Source organism: Gavia stellata, chromosome 19, assembly GCF_030936135.1.
Source record: "Gavia stellata isolate bGavSte3 chromosome 19, bGavSte3.hap2, whole genome shotgun sequence".
In the NCBI taxonomy this organism is placed as follows: Eukaryota; Metazoa; Chordata; class Aves; order Gaviiformes; family Gaviidae; genus Gavia; species Gavia stellata.
This window is the reverse complement of record NC_082612.1, coordinates 16968999-16993456: the sequence shown is the minus strand read 5'-3', so window position 1 is coordinate 16993456 and position 24458 is coordinate 16968999. Positions and strand designations below refer to the sequence as shown.

General features: G+C 41.4%; 1 protein-coding gene across 1 annotated transcript in view; it reads left to right on the top strand.

Annotated features, from left to right (window-relative positions):
- The window catches only part of NR3C2 (nuclear receptor subfamily 3 group C member 2), a 210103-nt gene that overhangs the window by 151941 nt on the left and 33704 nt on the right, over positions 1–24458 (top strand). Inside the window, exons 4-6 of the mRNA XM_059826712.1 lie at positions 2427–2543; positions 23196–23534; positions 23956–24100. Of these exons, the coding sequence (XP_059682695.1) occupies positions 2427–2543; positions 23196–23534; positions 23956–24100 (601 nt within the window). The remainder of the gene's footprint in view (positions 1–2426; positions 2544–23195; positions 23535–23955; positions 24101–24458) is intronic.

The following is a 24458-nucleotide window of genomic DNA, read 5'->3' as shown; positions in this document are numbered from 1 at the left end:
TTTATTGTTTAGCAGGCCTACTTAAAGACCAGCTGACAGGTACTGGTGCCGCCACTATATTGTACAACTTGATTTTATGCCTGACGTAATTTCCTGAGCTCATATTCATGAATTATTTTGCCTAAGTTTTATTGTTTTTCATCTGTGTCGCAGTGCTAGGTAAGGTCCCTTAATAAAAACTCTTATTTGCCCATCTGCTTGTTGTTTAAACATGTAAAGCATTATCTAAATGATGATACCTTTGTGATAGTACAGTAGCACTTTGCTTACTCAAATAAGATGGGCTCCCTTTGTGTTAGGTGCTCAGTGAAGAGATGCAAGAAACAGCCCAAACTTCAGTTCACTGTCTAAATAGATAATATTGGGTAAGGGTGAAGGGGGTTGCAGAGAGGTGGGTGCTGGTCTCTTCTCCCAAGTGACAAGTGACAGGACTAGAGGAAATGGCCTCAAGTTGCGCCAGGGGAGGTTCAGGCTAGATATTAGGAAAAAGTTCTTTACTGAGAGAGTAGTGAAACATTGGAATAGGCTGCCCAGGGAGGTGGTAGAGTCACCCTCCCTGGAGGTATTCAAGGAGCGTGTGGATGTGGCATTGTGGGATGTAGCTTGATGGGCATGGTGCTGTGTGGTGTTGGGTGGGTTGGTTTTTGGTGTGTTGTGGTTTGTTGTTTTTTGTTGGGTTTTTTTTTGTTGGTTTTTTTTTTTAAGGTTGGACTTGATGATCTTACAGGTCTTTTCCAACCTTAGTGATTCTGTGATTCTGAGTCAGATGCAGAGATAGACAATGACTTATAGGAATTTGCCTTAAAACTTCAGATAAGAGCCCAACACAGAAGCCGGGTCTCCTGTGTCCCATGAATATTCTCTTTGTCTTTCCCCGAGGAAGCATGTGCATATTGTGGAAAACATCTCAGCAAACATATTTTATACCTCTTGTCCTACAGCAGCTCTGTCTCCTTATCAAACCTGCGTCTTTGCTCCCACTCCCGGCGCATGTCTGCCTGCCTGCATTTCAGTGCAGCTCTGCTTCTGAGCCCTGCCTGGGCTTGCCCTCCCCACCCACAGCTGGTGCTCGCTTTGGTCATTGGCGTCAACTTCAACGTTATTTGTACAACTCTAGGGTTTCTGCACATCTTGCCTGCTTCATTCGTGACCTGCTTAGGAGTCTCTCTCCTTAGTTGTTGGTTGGTGTTACTGCATTTGCAATCAGATATTTTTTTTCTCTACCTTGTGTTTCAGACATCTTTGTTACGAACTTGTGTTTAGTTTATGGAGTAATGAGTTTCTTAGCTTACGTCTAAAATGCCTGTCCCTGAGACTCAGTTAGTTCTTACAGCACCCACTACGTAAGCCTGCAACACGCTGTTGTATTTTACGCAGAACTGTTTTCTTGAACTTTGCATGCTGGCAAATCCTGCAGCTTTCCTTACAGTTGTACTTGCTATGTGCTGTGCCCTCTGCTTTCATCCTTCCTCTGCAAACCCTCTCCATTGCTTTTTGTTGCATCTGCTGCAAACCGCTTGTTCTGGCCGCCCCAGATCCCTGTGTGCACCTCTGGATTGAGGCAGCTAAAATAATCTTCTCCTCTCACTTCTCCTGTTGCGCTGCACCAACCCCTCCTAGCTTCCTTTATTCTTCCACATCAAATTCAAGCACCTTACTTTGAAGAAATGCACATGGTAGTGCCCTCGTCTGATACACTGCATCAGTTTGCTCTACCTGTGTTCCTCCCACGAAGCAAAATGCCTTTTGAGTCTCTAAGTTGTTAAATGCCAGCGTACTTCCCTGGTTGCCATGTATTTCCCTTCTGCTAAATGTTGTGTGTTAAATACCTGCTGTCTCCTCAGGAGTGCTTCTGTGGGGCTTTACAGAACGGAAATAATACGGTTGTGATTTAAGCTTGTTTTGGTAAACCCTTCAGAAACCTTCTGCTGTATGAAAGGTAATTGATTAAATCAGAAATCAAGCACTTGGTGAACTGGTTGAAGAGAGTGGACTATATTAGGAAAGTTAACCTCTACTTTGCATTTCTGCTTTAGATTGTGAACTTCTTTAGCATGAGAATAGTCTCTGGTTTTGTACCAAAACTAAGAGTTGTCAGGCTGCTCTGTGATACGGCACATGTAAGAACATTTGGAAAAGCTCAAACCTGTTTTTTGCAAAAAGAAGAATTCCAGTCCTGCTTAGAAAAAAGTGATGAGATCTCTCTTGCGAGTGACACACCGAAACTCTTTCCCAAATTAAACAGAAGAGATGCTTCTAGTAAGGCCCATGACAAGTCACCAAGATTATTGGGAAGGCTAAGGAATGGGATTGGGAATGTCCGCATTAACAAGAAGCTCAAAATGACTGCAAAACTACAGAGAAGAACAAATGGGAATTATGTAAATACAGCCTCTAATAATGCATTTTTGTTTTGGTTCATTCAGGACAGCACAATTACCTGTGTGCGGGAAGGAATGACTGCATAATTGATAAGATTCGGAGGAAGAACTGCCCAGCCTGTCGATTACAGAAATGTCTGCAAGCTGGAATGAATTTAGGAGGTAAGCAGAATATTAATAGTTTAGTCTCTTAATTTGATTAGGCAAAACCATTGGAAATGTGCAGCCTTTTTATAGTTCTGGCAGCTGCATAATCTCCAAAGTTTAAGGTGGAATTACCCTGAAGAAGTGCTTAATAGCTAATAAACTCTATTGTCATTCTAAATCAGGTTTTGGAGATACGAATTTTATGGCTCAGAAAAAAGAAAAGTGGGTGGTTTATGATGACAGTAATTTTAGTGGAGTCTCATATAGCTAAAAGTGTTAAGGTTTCAAGTATTGGTGTGCTTTTTTTTTTTTTTGTGATCAGCATTCTTTCAAATACCAAAAAAACATTTTACACAATCATGAAAGCAAATTCACACATAGTGAAACCTCCCAACTTTTTTTGTTGCTTATTCAACATTTATATTGATCTATTTCTGCGACTGTTTGGATATGCAATAATTTTGATGATGTTACTCCATCATTCGTATACTAACAACAAAAATGCAAAACCTTTCCTTAATAATTATCAAAAGTATTTTGAAAACAGTATGATAGCAAAACTTAGAATAGTTTTTTTCCGTTGTTTTAATTCTTCAATTGCAATGTCTACACAATTCTGGCTGTGCTTCAGTGAGCGTCTTGTTTCAATTCATCACCTGAGCAAATTGTATTACAAATCACTTTTTCCCACCAGTCTTGGGTTCATTATGTTGGGGTTTGGATACCGCCGCAGGTCCTTTCCCTGACGCACAGAGTGACCCTTTCCTTAGACTGTTTTCACCATTCCAGAAAATTATAACATGGTCATTATAACATGGTCCTCCAAATAATTTCCAATCTCACAATTTGCTTTTTATCCTCCTTTCTGTTCTCTTAGTAGCTTAGTTTAGTTCTACAGACAGATTTAGCTGCTTGTCTTTCACAGGTTTTATGCAAAATCCTTGTTCCTGCCTGCTGCCTGGTACCTTTTTCTACCTCCCAGACTACTTCTTCTGTCTTGTCTCCTGGCAGAAACACTCAGAGAAGCCGCTCCTTACTTTTTTGGGGAGAACAGCCCTGTTAAGACCTCCTTCAACCCCTTTTCCCAATTTTGAGATGCTGTGTTGCCCCCAGGCCCCTTGTTTCTGCTTCCCAAAGGAAAATGGGGCCAGATTGGGGGCTGATGGTTTTACCTTGGTTTTGAGCTGCGCTATTGAATCTAGCAAGGGAAGCAGAACAGCGCCTTGGTTTGATGAAACGGGAGGTCCATGGTAGTAGCTGCTTCTTCCCAAAAAAAAGGTGCTGAGAACATGTGTGGAGCAGGAAGCCCAGCTCCCTGGAGTGCTGGAAATTTTGCTGCAGCCCACCAGCAGCTGGTGCAGGGCATCCTCTGTTGTGCGGTGCCAGCAGAGCTCCTGCAAGCCTGCCTTCCCGGGCAGGCATGTGTGCTTAGCACCCCCGGCAAAATACAGGGCTGCCATCCGACTTGATAACCTTTTGAAACAGCAGCACGTGACGCTTTGTCTGCAATGTCATGACTTCATCACTGCGATTTCCTGGTGTGCTTCAAAGGACATGTTCAGACGGTGTTGTCCCCAGAAAAACAAGGGAGGGGGTAAACTTTGCTTGAGGGGGTTGCCTTTTTTTTTTTTAATATTGGCTGGAATGCTGTAAATGAGGAATGCATTGAAAAATATTCCCTTGTGTTGGAGCTTGGTAGTCTGCTGGAAATTGTAATTAGTGACCTGCATTTAGTGACCTAGAAGGCCAAGTCCGCCTCTGCAGCGTACAGCTGGCATGCAGTTGAGCTTTGCAGTTTAGCTGTTTTGGTGATTTTCTTCACATAGAGAAACTAAGGTGAAATTCTTGTTCCTGATTTGCTCCCTTTATGCCACATAAAGGAGCTAAAATGGCATAAAAAGGTCCTTCCATCACTGCCGTGAATGAGAGAGTGGGTGAGTGGCTCTGTATGTCAATTCAGTACTCTGCCTTGAGTGTGGTACGGGAGAGAGAGGCCAGGTCGGAGGCAGAGGGGAGGGCTGCCAGAGAGACGTAAAGTCTCTGCAGCCCAGAGACAGTTTTACTGGGTAGAGGGGCCCCAAGGGCTGCCAAATTATGCTAACAGACCTTTCAGCCTTTGAGCCAGCGCAGGTCTGTCAGGAAATGTGGGTAGCTTAAGGCTTTGCTTCTTTGGCCATCCTTCTTCCCCGGTGGTGAGCTTTGCATTGGGCATCATCTATGGAGGAGCAACACAGCATCTCAGACATAGTTTTGGGACCTTCTGTGTGCTTTTGCAGGGGGTTTCTGATATGGTGGAGATCACAAAAAAGGAGGTGAAAGTGGCAAGAAGAGATATTAATGTGTATTTGCAAACAGTAATTTTCTCTTCATATAAATTTCTAAGGTTTGGTATGAAATAACATTCTTTCATAATTAGCTTGAATAGACTGAGTATGTTCACATTATTATGAAGATACATCGTAGCTTATAGTTTCATGTGGTCAGCCTAGTTCTGCCAAGAACATACATTACTCCAATAAAAATGGACTTTTACTTGTTTCTGATTTGGACTTAGAGGCAAAATGTGCAAGTATTTTGTTAGGCAGTGTGATCAGTAAGAAGCCGGAGGAAAATGAATTTATAAATGCAATTTAGTTTAAGTCCTGTTTGCAGCATAGTACTCTCTGTAGCGGAGTCACACTGCACAATTCTGTGCTCTTTGTGCAGTAGATCTAATTTAAGTTCTCACCCTCCAAATGGAAGCGAAGGTAAACACAAAAAACAAACTGTATCAGAGATGCCTATGTGTTTGGTTCATGAGAAATAGAGTAAGATGATACGCAAAAGGGTCAGAAGTATAGCTCAGGGCTGAAATGTGTGCAAGTTGCTGAAGCTGTGGACATTTCTTTTCCACTTGTACATAATTATAATGTTTTATCCCCTCATTTTAAAAAAAAACAAACCACAACCTCCAGTTGATCTAGAAGAAATATTGCCTTAGGGAGCAAGGTCCTGTCTCCCATGGGCTGGCAAAGAACTTGACTCTCCTTTGCAGCTCTCCTGGTCTACAGATGGGATTGAAAGATGCCAGGCTGCCACCCAGCTCCTCCTGGTTACTGCAATAGAGGGTTTAGAAAGCAAATTTAGTAATTTGAAAGTTTGTGATTGTCTTCCTGCTGTTACTGAAGATACTTAATCTCTGTAGTGGAAAACTGGAAATCAGAAAGAGAGTTGCCATGTTTCCTGCAGCACATTTTTGTACAATCTTCAATTAATCTACTGATCTTTCTTCTTTGTGGTTTTATTTTTTTTGTTATATTCTTTCTCAATATTTTTAAAATGTTCTTTCTTTTGTTTACCGTATCAAAGTGTTACAGGTTTGTTTTGATGGCATATCTTCTACTTCTCAGCATGCTAACATTTTTTTTCTAAAAAAAATAGTATTTTGATGTGTGGCAGCATGGCATGCTTTAAGCAGCTTTGAAAAAATATGTGTAATTCAGTGATACAAAATACACCTTTTCATGAATGCTCAACCAAATTAATTTGGCAGTTTCATTGTTTACCTCCTCCTTTTGTTTGTTGAAAAATTGGAGTGTTTTCCAAGCTCTTATATCCTCTAATAATCTTTATAAAATTATTCATCAAGTCAGCAAATAATTTACCTAATTATGTTCTTTTCTCAATTTTTGTTTTGATTTTATAAGAAGCATCTGCAACCTGTAATTTCTGCAAAGCTGAAGTTGCCAAATATCATGTTAATTCATCCTCCTCATTTCTAGAAAGTATGTGTGTGCACTGCAGACGTATCCCTTCAGCAAGTAGGACTCCAAAACTTTTTTGGGAATCATAGTTTGTTTGTTGTTTTGGTGTTGGGTTTTTTTTAACTCCATTGCCATATGCTAGACTTAATTATTGGAAGAGATTCAGAGTGAGCAACTGCACTATGAAGGTATGCTGGCCCATTTCTGGTTTATGCTCTTTTCAAGATTCTGTAATTAATTTTCAGTTAATTATGGACCAGAATGACTTCATGAATTGTGAAGTTTCTTCCAGCATACGCCGTGATCAGATTTGTCGAGTCTCTCACTTCCGCACGAGACATTTTCATATGACTCCCACCTCATACTGCTGTTCCTTAGTCGTGTCTGTCCCCACGGCAGCACTGCGGGGGGCTGGTGTTGCGGTGAGACCCCCCCAGGCCCCATTGGTGCTCAGAACGGTTTCTTATGCCACGACCAGCTGCATCCAGCAAGGCAGCTTGCGACTCGCAGCAGCGCCTGAGATGCTGCATTGCAACCAGGGTGGCGCAGAGCCTCCTGGTTTCACTCCTGCTGTGTGCCGCGCTCCCTGCTGAAGCCTGGAGAAGGGAAATGTTTTATATGGTGTGACTTGAGGAGACACCCACCCACCACCACCCCCTTTCGTTGCCCCCCTGATGTGACCTAGTGACCAGGCATCCCACCCCTCTTCTGCCATATGATGTGCCATACGTGCTTAGTGGACAAAAAAGTGTCGAGAGGTCTGTACCGTGTAGGACTGCAATCCTTTCCTGCCTCGGCTCCCCTCTAAAACACTGCTGAGACTTACCGCTACTGGTCTCCCACAACAGTGAGAAGCAGCTTGCTGAAGTACCCTTTGGATATCGAAGGGAAATAAAATAGATTTCACCTTGCAAATTACATAGTTCATCGCTCTGTCTGCAGAGACTGCCTGTGAAATTTGAGTCTTAGGTTTGCATACATTTACATATGTAAGACACTTCATGCACAAGATGCTGTCTGTGATTTGTAGTCTTCACTTGCAGATTCCTTATTTTTTATACATTAAAATATTTCAATAATCTGAAAAATAGATTAAATGAGAGAATCAGTAATAAGATACAGTACTTCACCTTTCTGCCCAGCTTTCCATTTTCTAGTAGGGATTTAAAACTGCAGTATTATTTTCAGTTACTGCAGCTTATGTGGTTTATATTATTGTTCATATCTTTTTGAGAAAAAGAAAGCAATAGGGAGAAAAGGAAGAGAAAAAACCCACAAGTATTCGAAAACTGAAAACTAAGAAGAACTTAAATAGAGCAAAAATGTACTCTCTTGGTTTTCTTTAAAAATTTCTACCAACTTTCTACTAACCAAGGTTTCATAAATTTGACAGGAAAAAACCCGCTGTGTGTAAGAAACTAAAGCAATTTTGGGCACGTGTATGGTTAACTTTTATTTTTCATTTAAACTTTAACTGCAAAGTATTTTGAAATGCCCATTAACTTTAACTGCATTTTTATTTGCGTTTATTATGCAGCATTTTCATCTGAGGGAATCTAGTCAATTTTTTTTTTAACTTGAACATCCAGCTGGGTTTGTGTCAGTTCTTTCAAGGGACTTCTACCAATATACAGCAGTATATTAAAGTTATTTGTGAAGCGAAACCTCATGTTGTCAATTTTTCTCGCATTTTAGCTGGACAACTTAAGTTTTGGTACCTACCAATGTCTAGGTTATCATTACTATTGTTTCAAAGAACATTCATATTTTTTTAGGTGTGACAATTTCAGAAAATATTTGTTTTAGGTAGAAATCCATCAAGTTATGAGATTGTGTTAAAATCTGTGCTTTCTCTTAGCAGAGAAGTGAAACACTGATTTGCCTACTTTTATTTGCATGTACAGTGTATTGAGCTCAAGTGAGTAATGTAGGCTTAAGACATAGCCTGCAACCATCTACCTTGTGCTGTGATTTTGTTAGGTCTCCCAAATTGTCTTGTGGGTGTACTCATAAGAGGGATCAGCAGGGTAATTTGTGTTGTTGCATGGAGTCCGTGTTGGTGACTCCAGAAGAGGACATCCTTCTGCCTGAGTAAGGGTCAGTTCTTCTTAAGGCGGTGCTGTTGCTGCACAACCACCCCACACCTTGTGAATATATATTTTTTTAAAAAAGGAAAAAAAAAAGGTCAGTCCTGCTGTTTTGGATCTTGTAGGAACCAGTTTGTTCAGCAATGAACTTTTCCTACTCTTGTGTCATTTTCCTCCCTGTTACAAGATACTGCCCTTGCCCTGCTCTCGATGTGACCCTCTAACTTTTCAACTTGAACCATCCTCCAGAATATTGTAGATAACTATCAGAACAGTCACTTGCCACAACTATTAAGAAACTATTTGGGATTGATGATTAAAAATGCAGAATTTTGAAGAGGGCTGGTAATGTCAGAGTAATCTCTCAGGCATTGATTGAAAAACGGTGTTGAAAGCATGTCCTTGTACTTTGCATTTTGCTGATGATTCTATTTCATATGTGAAGGCAGCTGAAGAAGACGCACTGCAGTAGTCCGAAAGCACACAGCTCGCATCCAGCAATCCTTGATCCAACTCCTAATCAGGTTCATGTTCTCAGTCCTCCTTTGTTTTTTCAAGTTTTGCTGGTTTCAGCTCTGCCTTCTGACGAGCGCCCAGCTGCCAGCAATGTTTGTCTTTCCTCCAGGAACAGCCTTTCAGGCTTTTGGCATGGGTCTGCTGAACTCCAGACTTCCCTGTTTTATCTGCTGGACGCTCCATTGTACCATTCATGGCATAACACCCTTGGTTGCCAGCCTCGCAAAGGAGCTGCAACTTTTCTGGGCTCCTGCTGGGAGTACGTGTCCCAGCCTGCCTCGTGTCACGTGGAGGCACTGTGCATGCAGGCTCTGTGGGGTTTTATCCAATTTCAGCAGTGTACAGCACTTGCTGTACAGGCTCAGAGGTTGCTCTTTCCTGAGCAGTTCATAATCTATATGTGGTGTCTTGCTTTGGTTCAAAACACAAAATGGAGAGGGGTGATCACAGCCTTCTGAAAGGAGGGTTTAGGTCCTCCCAAAAGAGTTGCAAGAAAATCTCCCACCATTGTGCTCTTGTTAGGCGACACAACTGAAGCACAGCAGTGGCTCTTGCTTGGATGCCTTCTGCCAGGCATTGGCTGGCTGGCTTGCGTGGATGCCCTCCTGTGCTGCGCCCATGAGCTTTTAAGCTTTTCTGTCTGTTGTCAGGGCTCCAGCTTTCACCTCCAGGATGCTCCCAGGGTAGATGACGTTTGTGGCCTCTTGACTCCCCAGGACCAAGGCTGAGCCTCCTTTTCCCCCTATGCCCTGGTACGCCCCTTGTCTATTTTGTAGGGCATTTAAATTTAACAACCTGTTTTCCTGAGGCTCCTGAAATGAATTCCTGTTTATCTTCGTTGCTCATACAGATGCATAAAAGCAAGCAAGCCCATAACGGCTCTGTTCATTGCTTTGTCTCATCGTGCTAAAGCAGACCAGAGTGCTTCAGCATTTCCGAAATTCGTCACACAGAGCTCTTGGTGATGTTTTGTTTTTTCCTGAATCACCAAATTATCATGCTTCCTTCCATAGTGCTGTTAAGTCCATATCCTTTTTACTCTTCCCCATAGTAAAAGTGTAGTCCCTGCTATGAAAGCATGCCTATGTCTCCCGTTCCTCTTTCCAGAGCTGCTGGTTATTGCCAGAGCCCTTCTGAAACCTCCCGCTGTGGTCTGTGGTGGTGTGTTTCCATTACTCACTTCCCCATCACTGCGAAAAGCTGTAGGAGCAGGAGGAACTTGGCCTTTTAGCTTCCGCCCAGCCATTGCTTCAGAGAGTTTCCACCTGAGTAAGAGGGCGTGAAGATTTAACTTGCCGTGCCTGTCACAACCTTGGCCAAAGTATGGTGGGCTCACTGTGCTGAAGAGTGTTTTTGGTTAAAACCCTCCTTAGTTGTGGACCAAACTGGAAGAGCCTGGAGTAGAGCAATGAGAGTGATGAGCAGTTTTTAAAACTTGACTGGTGGGGACAGATTGAATTACTTTGTATTGTTTAGTCCAAAAAAAGGCTGGAGGGAAAGCTGAAGAGAGGGGCAACAAGTGTTGCTTTAGGAGCAAGCGTTGGTAAAGAGAAAAAGGAGGTGATCTGCTTTCCATGTCTGTGAAAAGCAGGACAAGAAGCAATGAGCACTAAGGAAGATACAAGTGAGGAAGTGGAAAAGTACCTGTTACCATAAGGCCAGGGAGGCACTCAAATAGATGGCCTGGGGAGGATGTGCAGTCTGTCATTGGGCGTCTTAAAGATCAGATAAGACAAACATTTGTCAGAAGGGATAAGGGTACAGTTGGCTCCGGTCTGAGCAAGAGGATGGATCGTGCGACTGTCCCAGGTCTTTTCCAGACTACGATTAATATTAGGTAAGTGGAGTTAAGCTAGATAATTTGTGTACACATCAAAAAAATGTGAAAATGTTGTTTCCATGTACAAAAAGACTTCTTAGATTTTGACATCACTGTTCTTCATTGAATGAGCTATTCTGTATCTCTCTTCTCTGTGTGACAGTATGTTTTGAAGAAGCAATGATGCTAAGACTATGCAAGTCACGTGCTCTTTCTTCTGACATTGTGTTGCTTTTTTGATTGTCTGCTACTTCGGCACTTCACAGGTTTTAAATTGACTCTAGAGCTGTGGTTTACTCCAGTAATGTCACAAGGAAAATTTATTCAATCACAGATTGTGCCTTAGCATGTGAATCTGTTGTTCTTTCCCCTCATCCTCTCATAGTGCTTCAGAATTACCTTAGTAATTTGTATTTTGTTTTGAATCTTGTTTCCTGCTTTTTTCCCCACCGATTCCCAAGTACGTGCCTTTCCATTTTTAGTACCTGTGTTTTGCTAAAATAACTGTGAGGAGTGGCAAGGATCCCTGGCTCAAAAAGCAGACTTTGGAGTTTGGTGTTAGTAGGAAGAACAATCCACAGCAGGTTATGAAGGAAGTGTTGAGCACGTTTAAGCCTTAGAAATACACAACAGGCAAGAAGGTGGTGGTTAACGAAGAGGAAGGCAAGGTGAAAGCACCAGCTGGAGTGTTCCTGAGCCACCCAGTACCACACATCTTCCTGCAAATTGGTGCTGGTGGTTTGTGTGCTTTTGTGGTTCTCTGCCATCAGTTTTCCCATTTCCTCCAATGCTGTAACATTTTAGGAATGGACATCATCTTCCCTGCATAATATCCCTGCAGAAGGTGCAAGAGGAGGAGTACTGTAGAACCTGAGCTCACAAGACCAGTCTATCCTGAATGGACAGTAAGGAGATTTGTCGGTAGGGAGTAGAGAAGACACTGCAGTGGGGCAACTCTCCTGCCCTCAAAACCATGCGGTTGTCATACTGGAAAGAAAGAGCTGAGGAAACTCGTGTGTGGCTTCTGGGTCTGTCTGCACATGGGCCAAGCACATTCAGGCATGTCATTCAGGCATTCTTTTAGAGAGGCATGTGTCAATTTTAGTCATTACTGGCATTTAATACACAACTACTTCAGGAGAATTTAGAAATGTGCCACGCTGTCAGTCGCAAAGGGATGCTCAGTTTCATGATTCAGATCATACATATGGGTAATATTGCAGAATTGCATTTTCCTTGGAAAGGTGGTTAATATCACGTAGGTGGTGTTTCACTAATGTTCAGGGTGATTTATTAAAGCAGGAGATTAACGTGGTTATATTCTTCTTTTTTTTAATGACTAATCATAAACTGGATGGTGAAAAATATGGCTGAGATGACTGCAGAAGATAAACGGCCAGCTTGTATTTCACAGATAGCGTTGCTGTTCCGGGAAGCGGGGTGGATGATTTCTAGAAGATGAAGGACAGACCAGCAGCATTGAATGTATTAGAAATAAGGTCATTTGAGAGAAATCTGAGTTGATAAAAACTGGGGATATGGAAATTGTACAGGTGAGGAGACAAAGTATCTCAAAATTTTCGTTACTTGGGAAAAACACAAGCGGGTATGTGGTGTGTTACAATGGAACCAGAAAGACTGCAGAGGGAAGTGCAGCACTTGCTGAGGTCTAGTAATAGTAGTGCAAGAACAAAAATGAAGCATTTAAAGCATGGCAGACTCTTTAGCATGGAGTGGAAGCGTGAGCGCTCAAGATACATGATGAGAGGTGCTGCGGCAGAGTTTGCTTATCAATGCTTTTGAAAAACTCTGAAAAGTTTGTTGAGTACCTGTGTCTCCAGTGTAAATACGAAGAGGAAGTTTCACACACACAGTAAATGTCTACAGGACTGTATCAGGGGCAATTGAGGTGGCTTAGTGTTATGATCAGGATGAAGGGCACAGAAATCATGGAACAGACTTAGCAATGGGTATCAACCCAAATAAAAGCAAAAGAGAAGACTTGGATGAGGAATGCCTGCAGAAGGTTGGGCGGGAATGGGTGTCTTGGGAGGAAGGTTGTCATTTGGCACAAGGCAGAAACCAGTGATCATAGCCAAGAGCATTCAGTCTGGTACAGTGGAAGATTTAAAAATCTGTTCTCCAAAGTTTCCCTAACTTTGTTTTTAACCAAATTATTACCAATGCTAGCAGTTCAAGCTGCTGATGTTTCATTGCTGCAGGTGTCTTAGAGTTGTAGGCAACAAATATTGGAATTGTAGGTGACCTACTCTTTGTGTTCGTTGTTGGTATTTTACTGCTAGTCTTTAAATCTATTTGATGAATAGTCAAAACTACTGATGCATTTAGTAGACAACGCTTAGCTCAAAAATCGTTGAATTTGCCATACGTTTGAAGAATGAATAAATAATCAGTTTTGGGAGCATCTGAAAAGGACTGATTAAGATTGGCTTTCACCAACATTATAATTTTCTTTTGTAAGCTTTTTTTAAGGCTTTGTTTATTAGATGATTTAAATATTTAGTAAATACATTTCTTTTGAAATTAATGAAGAAGTACAAGAGGGAGTTTTATATACCAAAAATGTTAGCTGCGAGAATGTATTATGTCAGTTTGGGATTTTATATGAAATATATGCAGGGGAAATTTTCATACTTTAGCCATTTCTCATTAAAAAGCTTTATCAAAAACAGCTTGATTTGATTTTAACAGGAAACCACTAATTGGCATTTGGTAAAAGTTGTTCCCACACGGGGAGGAGTACCCCTATGAAACTGTTATTTTTCAATTAATTATCACTTTGAGGATTGCTGAGAAACAAGCAAATGTGTTAGACATTTTCCCTGACAACCTAAGTATTCCTGTAAAATGCACTTTGGAACTTAGCTTTCTCTTGTCACTTTTGTCCGCTATCTCTTCATGAATGCGTAGCCTGAAGGTCGGCACACCTAAAAAAGGGATTAATTCCCTCCTGTCTCTTGCCCAAACCCTCCCCAGTGCCTTTCCTTCTTGATTGCTGTGGACATCACTGTCCCACTCATCAGACAAGTAGGTAAGCTGAGCTTCACCATTGAGTCAGACCTCAAAATACGCAAGGTTTGATCTGGGCTTTCACCTTAGTTTTTGTGAGGCAACTGTGATGGTTTCTGTGCAGTCTTTGCAAGGCTGCTTCGTTTATCCGTGCTACAAAGGCTATCCCTGGAAGCAGATCTCCGTGGCTATGGATCCACAGTCGGGAATCCTGCGTGCAAAAGCCAGCACACTGCAGAGGAGCTGTGTCTGTTCCATGAGATGTGTGCAAGTGCTGTCGTGAGGTGCCACCTCCCTGTAGGTGTTTGTATTTCACCGCTCGATATCTCTAGCCATAAGTGTAATCAGAAGGAAATGCAGAGTTCTCATTAAAATACGATAAGATTTCTCATTAAGTGGGCACGTAATTACTTGAAACAGCATTCGTCAAAAGTAGCTGTGAGTGGTTTGCTGTCATACTGGAAGGGCATCTGAAGTAGGGTCCTGTTGAGGGTCAGTTCTGGGTCTACAATTTTACTAATTACTTGTGTAACAAAATAGAGAGTAAATATGTAAATCTACAGATTTGGAAATTCTCCTCTGTGGCCAGACTCAGAATTCAAAAGCATCTTCAGTTCTAGCATCTGAAACTAACACAGTGGCGTTTTCAGTAGAGTGCAGAGGGTTATGTTGAGAAGTGCAAGTTGAGGAGTGCAAGAATGAAATACCTGAGAGCAGCTGTTTAGAGACTGCAGTGAAGAAAGCAGCACAGTTGCATGATGATTGTATGTTAAATTTAGAGTCAGCGATGTAAAATTGTGGGCAAGTCTCATTTGATACTAAGGCATCATTCTGTTCTTGTCAGAGCTGGTAAGTGTGGGCCTGGTGAGCGTGTCTGGTTTTCAGCACTGCTGGTCAGGGTGGTGGGGATGGGGGAACCTTATGAAATTGTCACCTACATTCCTGTGTCGGTTGGTAGGATTAGCGGTGCCTGTGTCCTTCCTGATGGACACGGCTCTCATCTCTTCTTGAAGATCTCCAGTGTGGGAGTCTCTGCTGTGTCCCTTGATAACCTATTCCAGTTTTTCACAGACCTTCACATTTCAGAAGGTTTCCTTATGAATCTTCCTTCCTGAAATTTCATATCGTGTGCCTTAAGAAATGTGTATACGGACTAGAGACTGCCCAAGGAAAAACAAGGATAATAAGAAGCTTAGAAAAAAACATAAATCTGTAAGGAAGAGTTGAAGAAACTCAATTTATTTTAGTGTAGAAGAGAGAAACATATTAAGAAGGCCATGATACCAGTCTTTCAATACAAAAAGTGGTGTAAAAGAGGGGACAGGAATGATAAGTTTTTCTTTATGGCCACTGGGGGAATGATGGAGAGAAATCAACTTTACTGCAGAAAAAATGATGCGACATAGGAGATGTTGGAGGATAACTGAATGGTTAGACATTAGAGGAAGACGGGGGATATTGCAAAATTCCCTTTATTGGAGATTAATAGCATACTGAGTTGGGCAAAATATAGTTGATCCTGAGGATCAACTGCAAGAGGATAAACTGCTTCATGTATATTGTTTCTGTGCTTTACAATGCTGTACTGGAGCAGCATTGCACTGCATTGTGTATTAGAATCTGTTCCAAACAAAACGAAATGCAAACATTTCTGAAATTCTCATATAAGTAAGCAAAGTAGTAAGCAGGAAATATTTACCTAGTTACAGTCAGTTTTATTAGTAGTTTAAATCCAGCTGGGATAAAGAACCAAAATATGTTTAAATGAACACAATGAAAATAATGTACAATTATGTAGATTAAAATGTGCATTAGAAGCTCTTTCTTTCATCTGTGCTGTACCTCCCTTTTTGGTGTACTGAATGTGAACTAAGAACAAGAATTACATTTATGGATGTGCATTTACACACCCCTTTGGGTCTGACCGAAGACAAATAAAATGTGATATACCCATAGATCAGACTTCATGCACATTTATTCCTTGTCTTTAAGCTGTCCCATCCTGTCAGATTAAAGTGTTACTTACTAATTAGTAAGCAGTTGTGAATGATGTTGGCAATGCCAAACTATATCGTTATTTCAGTTATGCCTACCATTTCATTCTACTGAATTCAATCATTGGCTTTGAGCTTATTCTCCAGTAAAAGCTTGCTTCTGCTGGTGAAGGATAAGAAATTAGGAAATTTTCATTGCTTTGTTAATTAAACTATACTGATTCCTCAGGCTCATGGCAAGTGATACCATTTTCTATCACTTTCTGTCTCCTCTGGGTCACAGCTGTCAGAAACAGATTTTAAAATGTATTTTTCTATGTGGAGGCAGGACCTTTATTTTCTTCCTCACCAGCTGCAGTCTTCCTTTCCTTGTGTATTTAGACAAACTACTTGGTCTCATCAGCATACTCCAAATGCCACTGCAGAAATCACCCTTGAAAGGCTGCTGCTTTGCAAGAGCCAAGTTCTTTTGGTAGTGTGTCTAACGTGATAAAGTAATCTTCTGTTCTCCTTTGAAGTCCCTGTACAACTTGTCCCCTGCTTCAGTAGTTGCTTTTCATTTGCTTCCTCCCCTTGGTCTGTCCAGTCAAACCAGTGACCCATCCGCTTGTCCGTGTGTCTCCCAGATTTGTACCTGGCCCTTTCTTTTGCGCATGGGACAACGCGTAGGGTCAAATTTGGAGGTTCTTCATCTACCGCAGCTCTACCTGAAAAGCAGTGGTTTGCTTCCCAAAGTGGGTAGTTGGTTTATGGAAGCTTTAAGGTCCTGTCTTGGTTATTCCCTTTGTTTTCTGAAGAATAAAGGGTGCATGCCTGAATGCACTTGGTAGAGCCAATGGTATGATACTGTAAGATCTTGTTTGCATTACTGTTTTTCACTTTATTCCATGCATTTGCATGCATATGTGTGTATATATATAAAAAAGTCTGTATTATTATCTAGAAATTTCTCAGCAAAATCTCATAACCATTGTGCGAGACACTTAAGTGAAAAAATGTCTGTACCAAGATAGCTCAAAATTTTCATATATGTCAAGATACAACAGATTTGGGGGAAGGGAAACACTATTTGTGGTAGCAGTAAAATAGCTAATGAGAACAGATGTCAGCTCACTGAAGTAAGTGAGGCAGAGGCACCAGGCAAACATGATGACAAGATTCAGAGGAGGAAAAAGTGGCATTTTCATGGAGCATTTATCTACACAAAGGTGGAAGTAAGCAACAAAGTGTGTATGCTTGGTGAGGGCTCGGAGGAGAGTCTACCCAAAGGCTGTTACAGCTGCCTCAAGGGGAGAATGGGCACCTTGATCCTTTGGTGGCTCTGGTGCAGCAAGGTGCCGTAGGTTGCTTTTGGAGAGGAGAGGCAGGCGGCAGTGGATGGGCGCACGGGAACGCCCTCAAATATTTGGCGTGGGGCGGAAGGGAGAAAGCTGACAGCTGTTGAGGTTGGGAAGGAGCTGGTGGTTGTGGCTCGGGGGCAGAGCTCGAGCAGTGAGGTCGGGACCTGCATGGAGGAGTCGAGTATTTGAAATGCAGGTGTATGCTGACGTGGTGTGCAGTGCTGTCACAGTTAAAAGTGGTCAGAGTGTGTTTGTTCCGCAGCATATTGTCTACCCTCAGACTGCCTGGATCACTGGTAGCGCTGTACATACTTTGAAATAATCCCAAATTACACCTTGTTTGAAGTGCGTATCATGTTGGGGTTTTTTTCCCTTTGTCTTTTACATGTAGTTACTCAAATTGCCACTTTCCCTTCTTCTCCTTTACCTCTTTTTTTAAACCTCCATCGCTTTCTCTGATCTGTGCTGTGTCCATTTCTGTTTCCCCTTTCCTTCCTCTGATATTCTCTGCTTTATACTAGAGGTAGCATATGTTCTTGTAATGTGCTTTTGATACCGCTTACTGATTCAAATGTGTTCTGCAACATGGAGAGAATAAAGATCTGTTGGGTCGGGATCAGTTTGGTCCTGGCTCTGGCAGAGCTTTACATCTGTTATAAATAAAGCTCTTAGTCGTCTGTATCATGTCTTTAGCTATGCAAATAATAATTGGGTTTTGATAGACAGCAAGGAAAACTCTGGATAGCATCTTTTTTTAAAAAATGTGACTCCAGGGGATTATCATTGCAAGTCTTGCAATTCACTCTATGTACAACTATGGATAGTTTTCTAAACTTCAGATTTTGCTTTAGAGCACTGGATGATGCCAGCATGGATTTGCAGAGCATTTTAGATTGTTCATTTGCTAAATTTGAACACTGATACAATTCTGCAAACAAGATATTACTCTGTTATAAAACTGCTGAGTTAAATCATAATATTTATGGGTTGTTTTATCTGCTATTGATAGCATTTTGTTCTTTGGCATTTTTGGATCCCATTTTTTTAACAATAATGCAGATGAAAATTACTAATTTTGAGCCTATGAAAAATAGTTATCAGATGTGTGGCTGTGTAGAGTCCATAACTTAATTTGTGTATATTCCGTGGGGACAAAGGGAGAATAGATTAGCTCCCTGTAGACCCAGCTTGCATAGCATGTGTAAGTTTACTATGGTATTTTTAAAAAGAGCTTATAGTAGCTTACCTGTCTTGTAACTACCCTAAAACCTCAAACTTAATCTTCAGAAATTGGGAATGCCATAGATTTGTAGCTGATGTTCACATTAATTTGTATTCAGAAAACAATTTACAATAGGGTCACATCCAGTTGATGTCCTGTTGTTTGACCTAGAGTAGCATTCACTGTTGCAGATGACCAGAAGCCTATTCAGTGTTTGACAGATGGCACGAAAACTCCCGATCCTGAAATCGCAGGCCTCCCTGTTCCGGCTTTGTGACAGGAGTCTTACAGAGGAAGGGTGAATACTAAGGAACCAGTTGTCTAAATCTGAATTCACCCCAGTCTCCTGCCAACAGCTGTTTTCAAATGATTAAGTCCCGTCTTTTTGCTAGATCATAAGGCTGAGGCTGTAGGAAGAGGTGAAAGATATTAATTTGCCTTTATAGTCTTAACAGCGCTCAAGACTGTGTTAAACTGGTTTTAATATGGCATCTTAGCCTTCCTCAGTGCCTCCACAGCAATACCGTTGTCCCTTTCTAGCAGGTGGGGCTGGCATTGAGGGTGATAAACAAGCAAGCTGGTGTTCGTGGGCTGCTCTCGTTGAGGTCTTCCAGGCACGTGGAACAATGTGTGGTTTTGCAGAATTTGCAGGCTTTTCTTTGAATATGTTGGACACGGGTCTGCTCATATTAAATCCAGGTAAAACTTCGCCTATTGCTTCTGGAGGAACAGGGACTGCTATTTGTGGTCAGACTTGTACCGTATTTATTCTTGTTATACTGTAATTTATTGTTAGAGCTACAGAGGAGGTCTGTTGGACTTGCCTTTTTTAAGTCCGACTTCACGTGACTTTTCAGATGCTTCACCTTATTTTTCATTATTTTTATTGCAACGTACAAAACCTTCTAAAATACATATTCAAGAAAAGTCGTGTCAGATGCTTGAGGTGTTAACCTCAGGAATATCTGCGGTGTGTCTTTCACAATTGTTTGTTTTTCTTCGAATATTACTTTATATCAGATGATTTTAAAATATAATAGGATATCCTGGCTGCAATAATGCTGAACAGGAGGGGCAAAAAATCCTGCAATTAGAGATAATATGCAGTCACAAGCTGTGCGGCCATTTGGATGAAAGTCTTGTCCTAACCTCAATAGGCTTCAGACTTCAGCTTTGCCCCGTGAAATGCCCCATGCACTCCCCATCCCCTGGTCTGTGTGAAGAGCCTGTGACTTCTTGGAACGTTTCCACACGGCAGTCCTGATGAGCGTGGCTTTTACCCACAGATTCGGAGGTGGCTTTGTTGGTATTGTAGTTAGAGAGCAAATGTGAAAAACAGCTTCCAAAGACCGACTCGGAGTACGTACTGCTCAGAGTTTGTATTTAATCTTTAGTTGCTGGTTTCTGTGGGAGTTACCAAACCAGTTGAGCTACAGCGCTGGCATGAAGCCAAATGAAAAATACAGTTTTCTTCACTGTAAACATGACTGTCAAGCAGTAATGTTTTTCTCAGCTTCATTTTAAAGGCATTATAATGGAAGAAAAACTAAAACACGTTTTTATGCCAGTTTTATACATGGAGGAATGTTATTTCTTTTTGTTTTTAATGAAAAACTCTTAGAGAATAGAACATAGAAAATTATGTCAATAAATATGTAATCAGTTATCTGTGTTGCTAGATACTTGATTGAGTTGGTAAACCAATACATTGCTTATTCTGGTGTAGTTATGGTGAGAATGCTTTTTTTTTGCCTCTGCAAACATGAAAGATATGTAAAGTTCTTTATTTTTAGTCCTGTTTTGATAACAGAAAAAAAATAGTGCCTGATAAAACTTAATGAATAATAACAGCAAACACTAATCTCTGTCCACTCCTTTAGGCTTATTTTTAAACTCTCTTCTCAGTGGCCAGTAGCTCTGTTAACTCATTATCAGGTATTCTGCTGAACTTGGCCATCCTTGCTTTGCTTTTGGGATTTCTTTTGTTGAAAAATGTGTAAGTTCAGCTTTGCCTTTCTAAGACAAATGCAAACTATATATAATGCTCACAGTGACTTCACCAGGACGTTGTCATGTAGGTGTGACTGCACCAAATGGGGGACAACACCATTTTCACTTACTTTTCAGAATTAAATTTTTCAGAGTTGTCTGATTTGCCTGTAGCTCCCTCCGTTTTATTTTGCAGAGTGAGGAAAAAGCTTGTTTAACAAAATGTCTGATCAGCTGCTGCTTTGTAAAATGGCTTTTTGGGTACTAGGAATGGAAACTGCATCTTGAAGGATGGATGTCAGCATCCGTGTAACTTGATGCACCGGAGGATGAAAAATCCTTCAGTTGTGCTTCATTGTTTGAATGAGCTTTTTTAAGAGTTTTGTAATAGAAAAGTAAGAAATAGGATTGGAGGGGACTTCTATAAGGGTCTTCTCATCTGTCCCTGAGACAGAATTACCTGCAGTGAAACCTTTCCTGACAGATTCTTGTCTGACCTCCTCCTTATAACCTGAAATGACGATGATTCCTGTGTTTCTCTATGTAATCTGTGCTAATGCTTCAGGTAATTAGGAAGTTTTTGTTAAATGTATGTGGATAGTTGAACAACAGAATTTTAAAATAAATTTTATTAGGACTGGCACATTTTTATTTACGTATTTAATCCTTCTGTTAAAACATTCAACTCACCTAGGCTTGGTCTGGATGTTTGCAGGCATAGAGAAATTAAGAAATTGTTGAAAGCAGACATACATGCTGTAGGTGAATTAATGAAATGGTGTCCAGCTCTCTGAAGGAAAAGTGGTGAAAGTTACACAAAGATCTCTGAAGTTCTCTGTAGCTCTCCTGAGCGACGCTGATGCTGAAATTAGCTGGGAAGATCCTTCTTTCATCGTGTGATGGAAACGACACCAAACTGATGTTCAGATTTCGCCCTTACTGCTCGGTGCAATACGTGCTGCAGTAGTAATGAATTGTATTCAGGTTTTGAAGACGACAGTCAAGGAGCGGCTGTTTGACTGGGCCTTCAAGATCTTGCGTATGAGTGGTAACATCACTGCTTTCTATAGCAATGTCCCATGTTTACCCTAACAAACAAGCTTTTCTTTTGGATCTTGGGATAGGCCAGCTCCTCAGAGTTCAAGGTACTGTCCCAGCAAGGAAGTGTTGAAAACAACAGGCTATTGTTGCACTTGGGTGTGCATTGTCCTGGACCCTGGGCGTCTGTATCCTGCCTCGCAAGCGCTACAAGCTCAGTCCCAGCCGCTGGCTCTGGGCAGGCAGCCCCGATTTCAAGGAAACAGTAAAATGCTAATGGCTCCTGTCACCAGCAATGGTCTCAGGGCAACAGCAGCTCTGCCGTTGAAGAGGGTTTTCTTAAAACTTTGGGTTTTAAGGAGTTTGTAGAAGAGTCATGACGAGGTTCTGTGGGTCTTTGTGGGGAGTTTTCTGCACTGTAATAAGAGGAGTAGGAAGAAGCACGTAGAGCAAGCTTTGAAAACTTCCCAGGAGGCAGTGGCATGGCATGCTGAGCTGGACTGGAGGTGAACGTTTCGGTAATAGAGAAGAGAGGAGAGGTGAGATGGAGGTTGGCCAGAAAGGATCCTGAAACTGCAGAAAAGGCACTGTATTTAAGGAAAGATAGGGAGAGGAATTGATGACAGGGGAAAAAACTCGAGGAGATAGACTTGGGACAGGGCATGGACTAAGAAGGGTGTTTGCAGGGTGTATTCTAAGTAGGAATGAGATAGACTTTTATTTACTGATGCCAGTAAAAGGGATGTTGCAATACCCAAGAGGCACGAAGATAAAAGTCCAGACAAGGGTTTTAGCTGTGTACAGACAGATAAGAAAGACTATATTTGAGAGAAGTTACTCTGAAAGAGCTTCGAACTTTTAAATTTAGTTCGTGATTTATTGATTTTAAAGATTGTTGTAGTTAAGTTTTCTTATTGCGAAAAGGGGGGTGATGGGCTTTTGGTTTGTTTTTTTGTGTAGTTTTTTTTACCTTAATTGTCTTGCTTTTTATTTGTCATTCTCTCATCACGCTACAAGATCATTTTCTGGGGCGGGAGCAGGGCTTTCTGCCTGCTTACGTATCTGTGCTTCACATGGCAAAGTTGGGAAGGCAACCCACAGAGAATGGCTGGCATCTCTGCAAAGGGTGGAAGCACACTAGCGTTGCTGTCTTCTAAGAACACTTAGTAAAGAAAAGTAGGGAGGGTAGCATTAAGAAAAAAAAGGGGGGAAGGCATATCATTAGAGAAATGTTGATAGCAGTGAGAAAGGTGTTACATGAGGCTCAGTGTTTTTTCTTTAACTGGGTAAATACAGCATTATTTCAGAACTACTCAAGAGAAGGGGAGGAAGCTCTTACGGAAGTACCCCAGCAGCAAAAGCAAAGGGATTTGACTAGCTTTGGCTGTTCAAAATGGATTGACTGCATTTCAAGTTGAGGTGCAGCCCAGGATGGGCGCTAGGACTCAAAAGCTTAGGAGGGCTTTGGGTCTGCTAATTTTAGGCATTGCCAGGGAGATTTCTTTTGATGACCAAATGCAATGGAGAACACGAATTGCAGACTTGTAGGTGATAAGTGATTCATTTAAGCTACAAAACAAAAAAACTTCTGAAATGTTTAATTGGCACTGATCACAGTAACTAGGATGTTTTATGCATGTCTGTATGGAAACAGATACTGGTCATTGTGCACTTAAAAAACCATCCAGTAAAGCAATGAAAATGAGCTTATGTGTCTTTTGGTCCTTTTTCCCGTGTAACGATGCTGCAGGCAGTGAGGTATTTCTTAAGGTCCTGCACCTGTTTCACTTGAGAACTTTGAGATGCTACTTCTGCTTCCATTTTCTATAAAGCCTGGGTTATGCTGGCTTTCTGTACTGACTTGGTTCTTGTGCTGCTCATCTTCACAGCCCGGAAGTCCAAAAAGTTGGGGAAATTGAAAGGGATGCATGAGGAGCAGCCACAGCAGCGGCAGCAGCCGCCACCCCAGAGCCCCGAGGAAGGGACGACGTACATCGCGCCCGTGACTGAGCCCTCTGTAAACACAGCACTTGTCCCCCACATGTCTGCTATCTCACCAGCACTTACTCCCTCTCCTGTTAAGATCCTTGAAAGCATTGAACCGGAGATTGTGTATGCAGGATACGACAGCTCAAAGCCAGACACAGCAGAGTACCTGCTTTCCACCTTAAACCGCCTGGCCGGCAAGCAGATGATTCAGGTGGTGAAGTGGGCAAAGATACTTCCAGGTAGGACCATGAGGCATTTGGTGAAATTTCTTTTCACTGTTTCTTTTAGCTTAATGAACTATTTGCTTGACAATTTGCATCTTTAATCTGTGGGCTGTGTTGAAAACGTTCATGGGGGGGTGTGAGATGAACATCTGAGAGAAGATTGTTGTTTTTTTTGATTTATGTAATGTTTGTTTCATGTCTCTGTGATCGATATTTAAAAAGCTTTCATTTTGAATAATAGCCTCCTAAGAAGAAAACATGTTTTGTCACTGGAATGAAAAATTACAGTTTTGTTTTTTTCAGAAGTATACTTTGTGGGAGTGTTGCACTTGCTCATTATTTGTCTAGTATTAATGAACAATGTATTCAGTGCTGGTTTGGCCAACCCTTGTAGAGCGCAGTGTCGTTCATGTGTATTTTCTCGTTTGATCTCTAGGATTTAGAAACTTGCCTCTCGAGGACCAAATTACTTTAATTCAGTATTCATGGATGTGTCTGTCATCGTTTGCCTTGAGTTGGAGATCGTACAAACATACAAACAGCCAGTTCCTCTATTTTGCTCCAGACCTGATCTTCGATGAGTAAGTATTCCTTAATGGTCCTTTTCAGTGCAGGCTGGAAGGATTACTCTGTCTTTATTTGGTTTTCAGGCATACCTGCAGTCTAAGAAAATTTCAGCCTATTCCAGCTTACAAAGTAGCTTAAAATTTTTTTTCAGTGACTCAGTTTTCAATTGGCTAAGCTTTGATACTGCCATCCGCTTCTCCTTATGCAAGTGGACGTGTTCTCAAACTAGGACTATCCTGCTGGCTTGAAATATGACTGATACATGACCCAAGATTTAAAAAAAAAAACAAACCCAAACATTTTTTGGTATCTACTGGAGCTTGGAAAAATATCTAACTTCTAGGAAATGTGAATGTTTAAATTGCCAGGTTT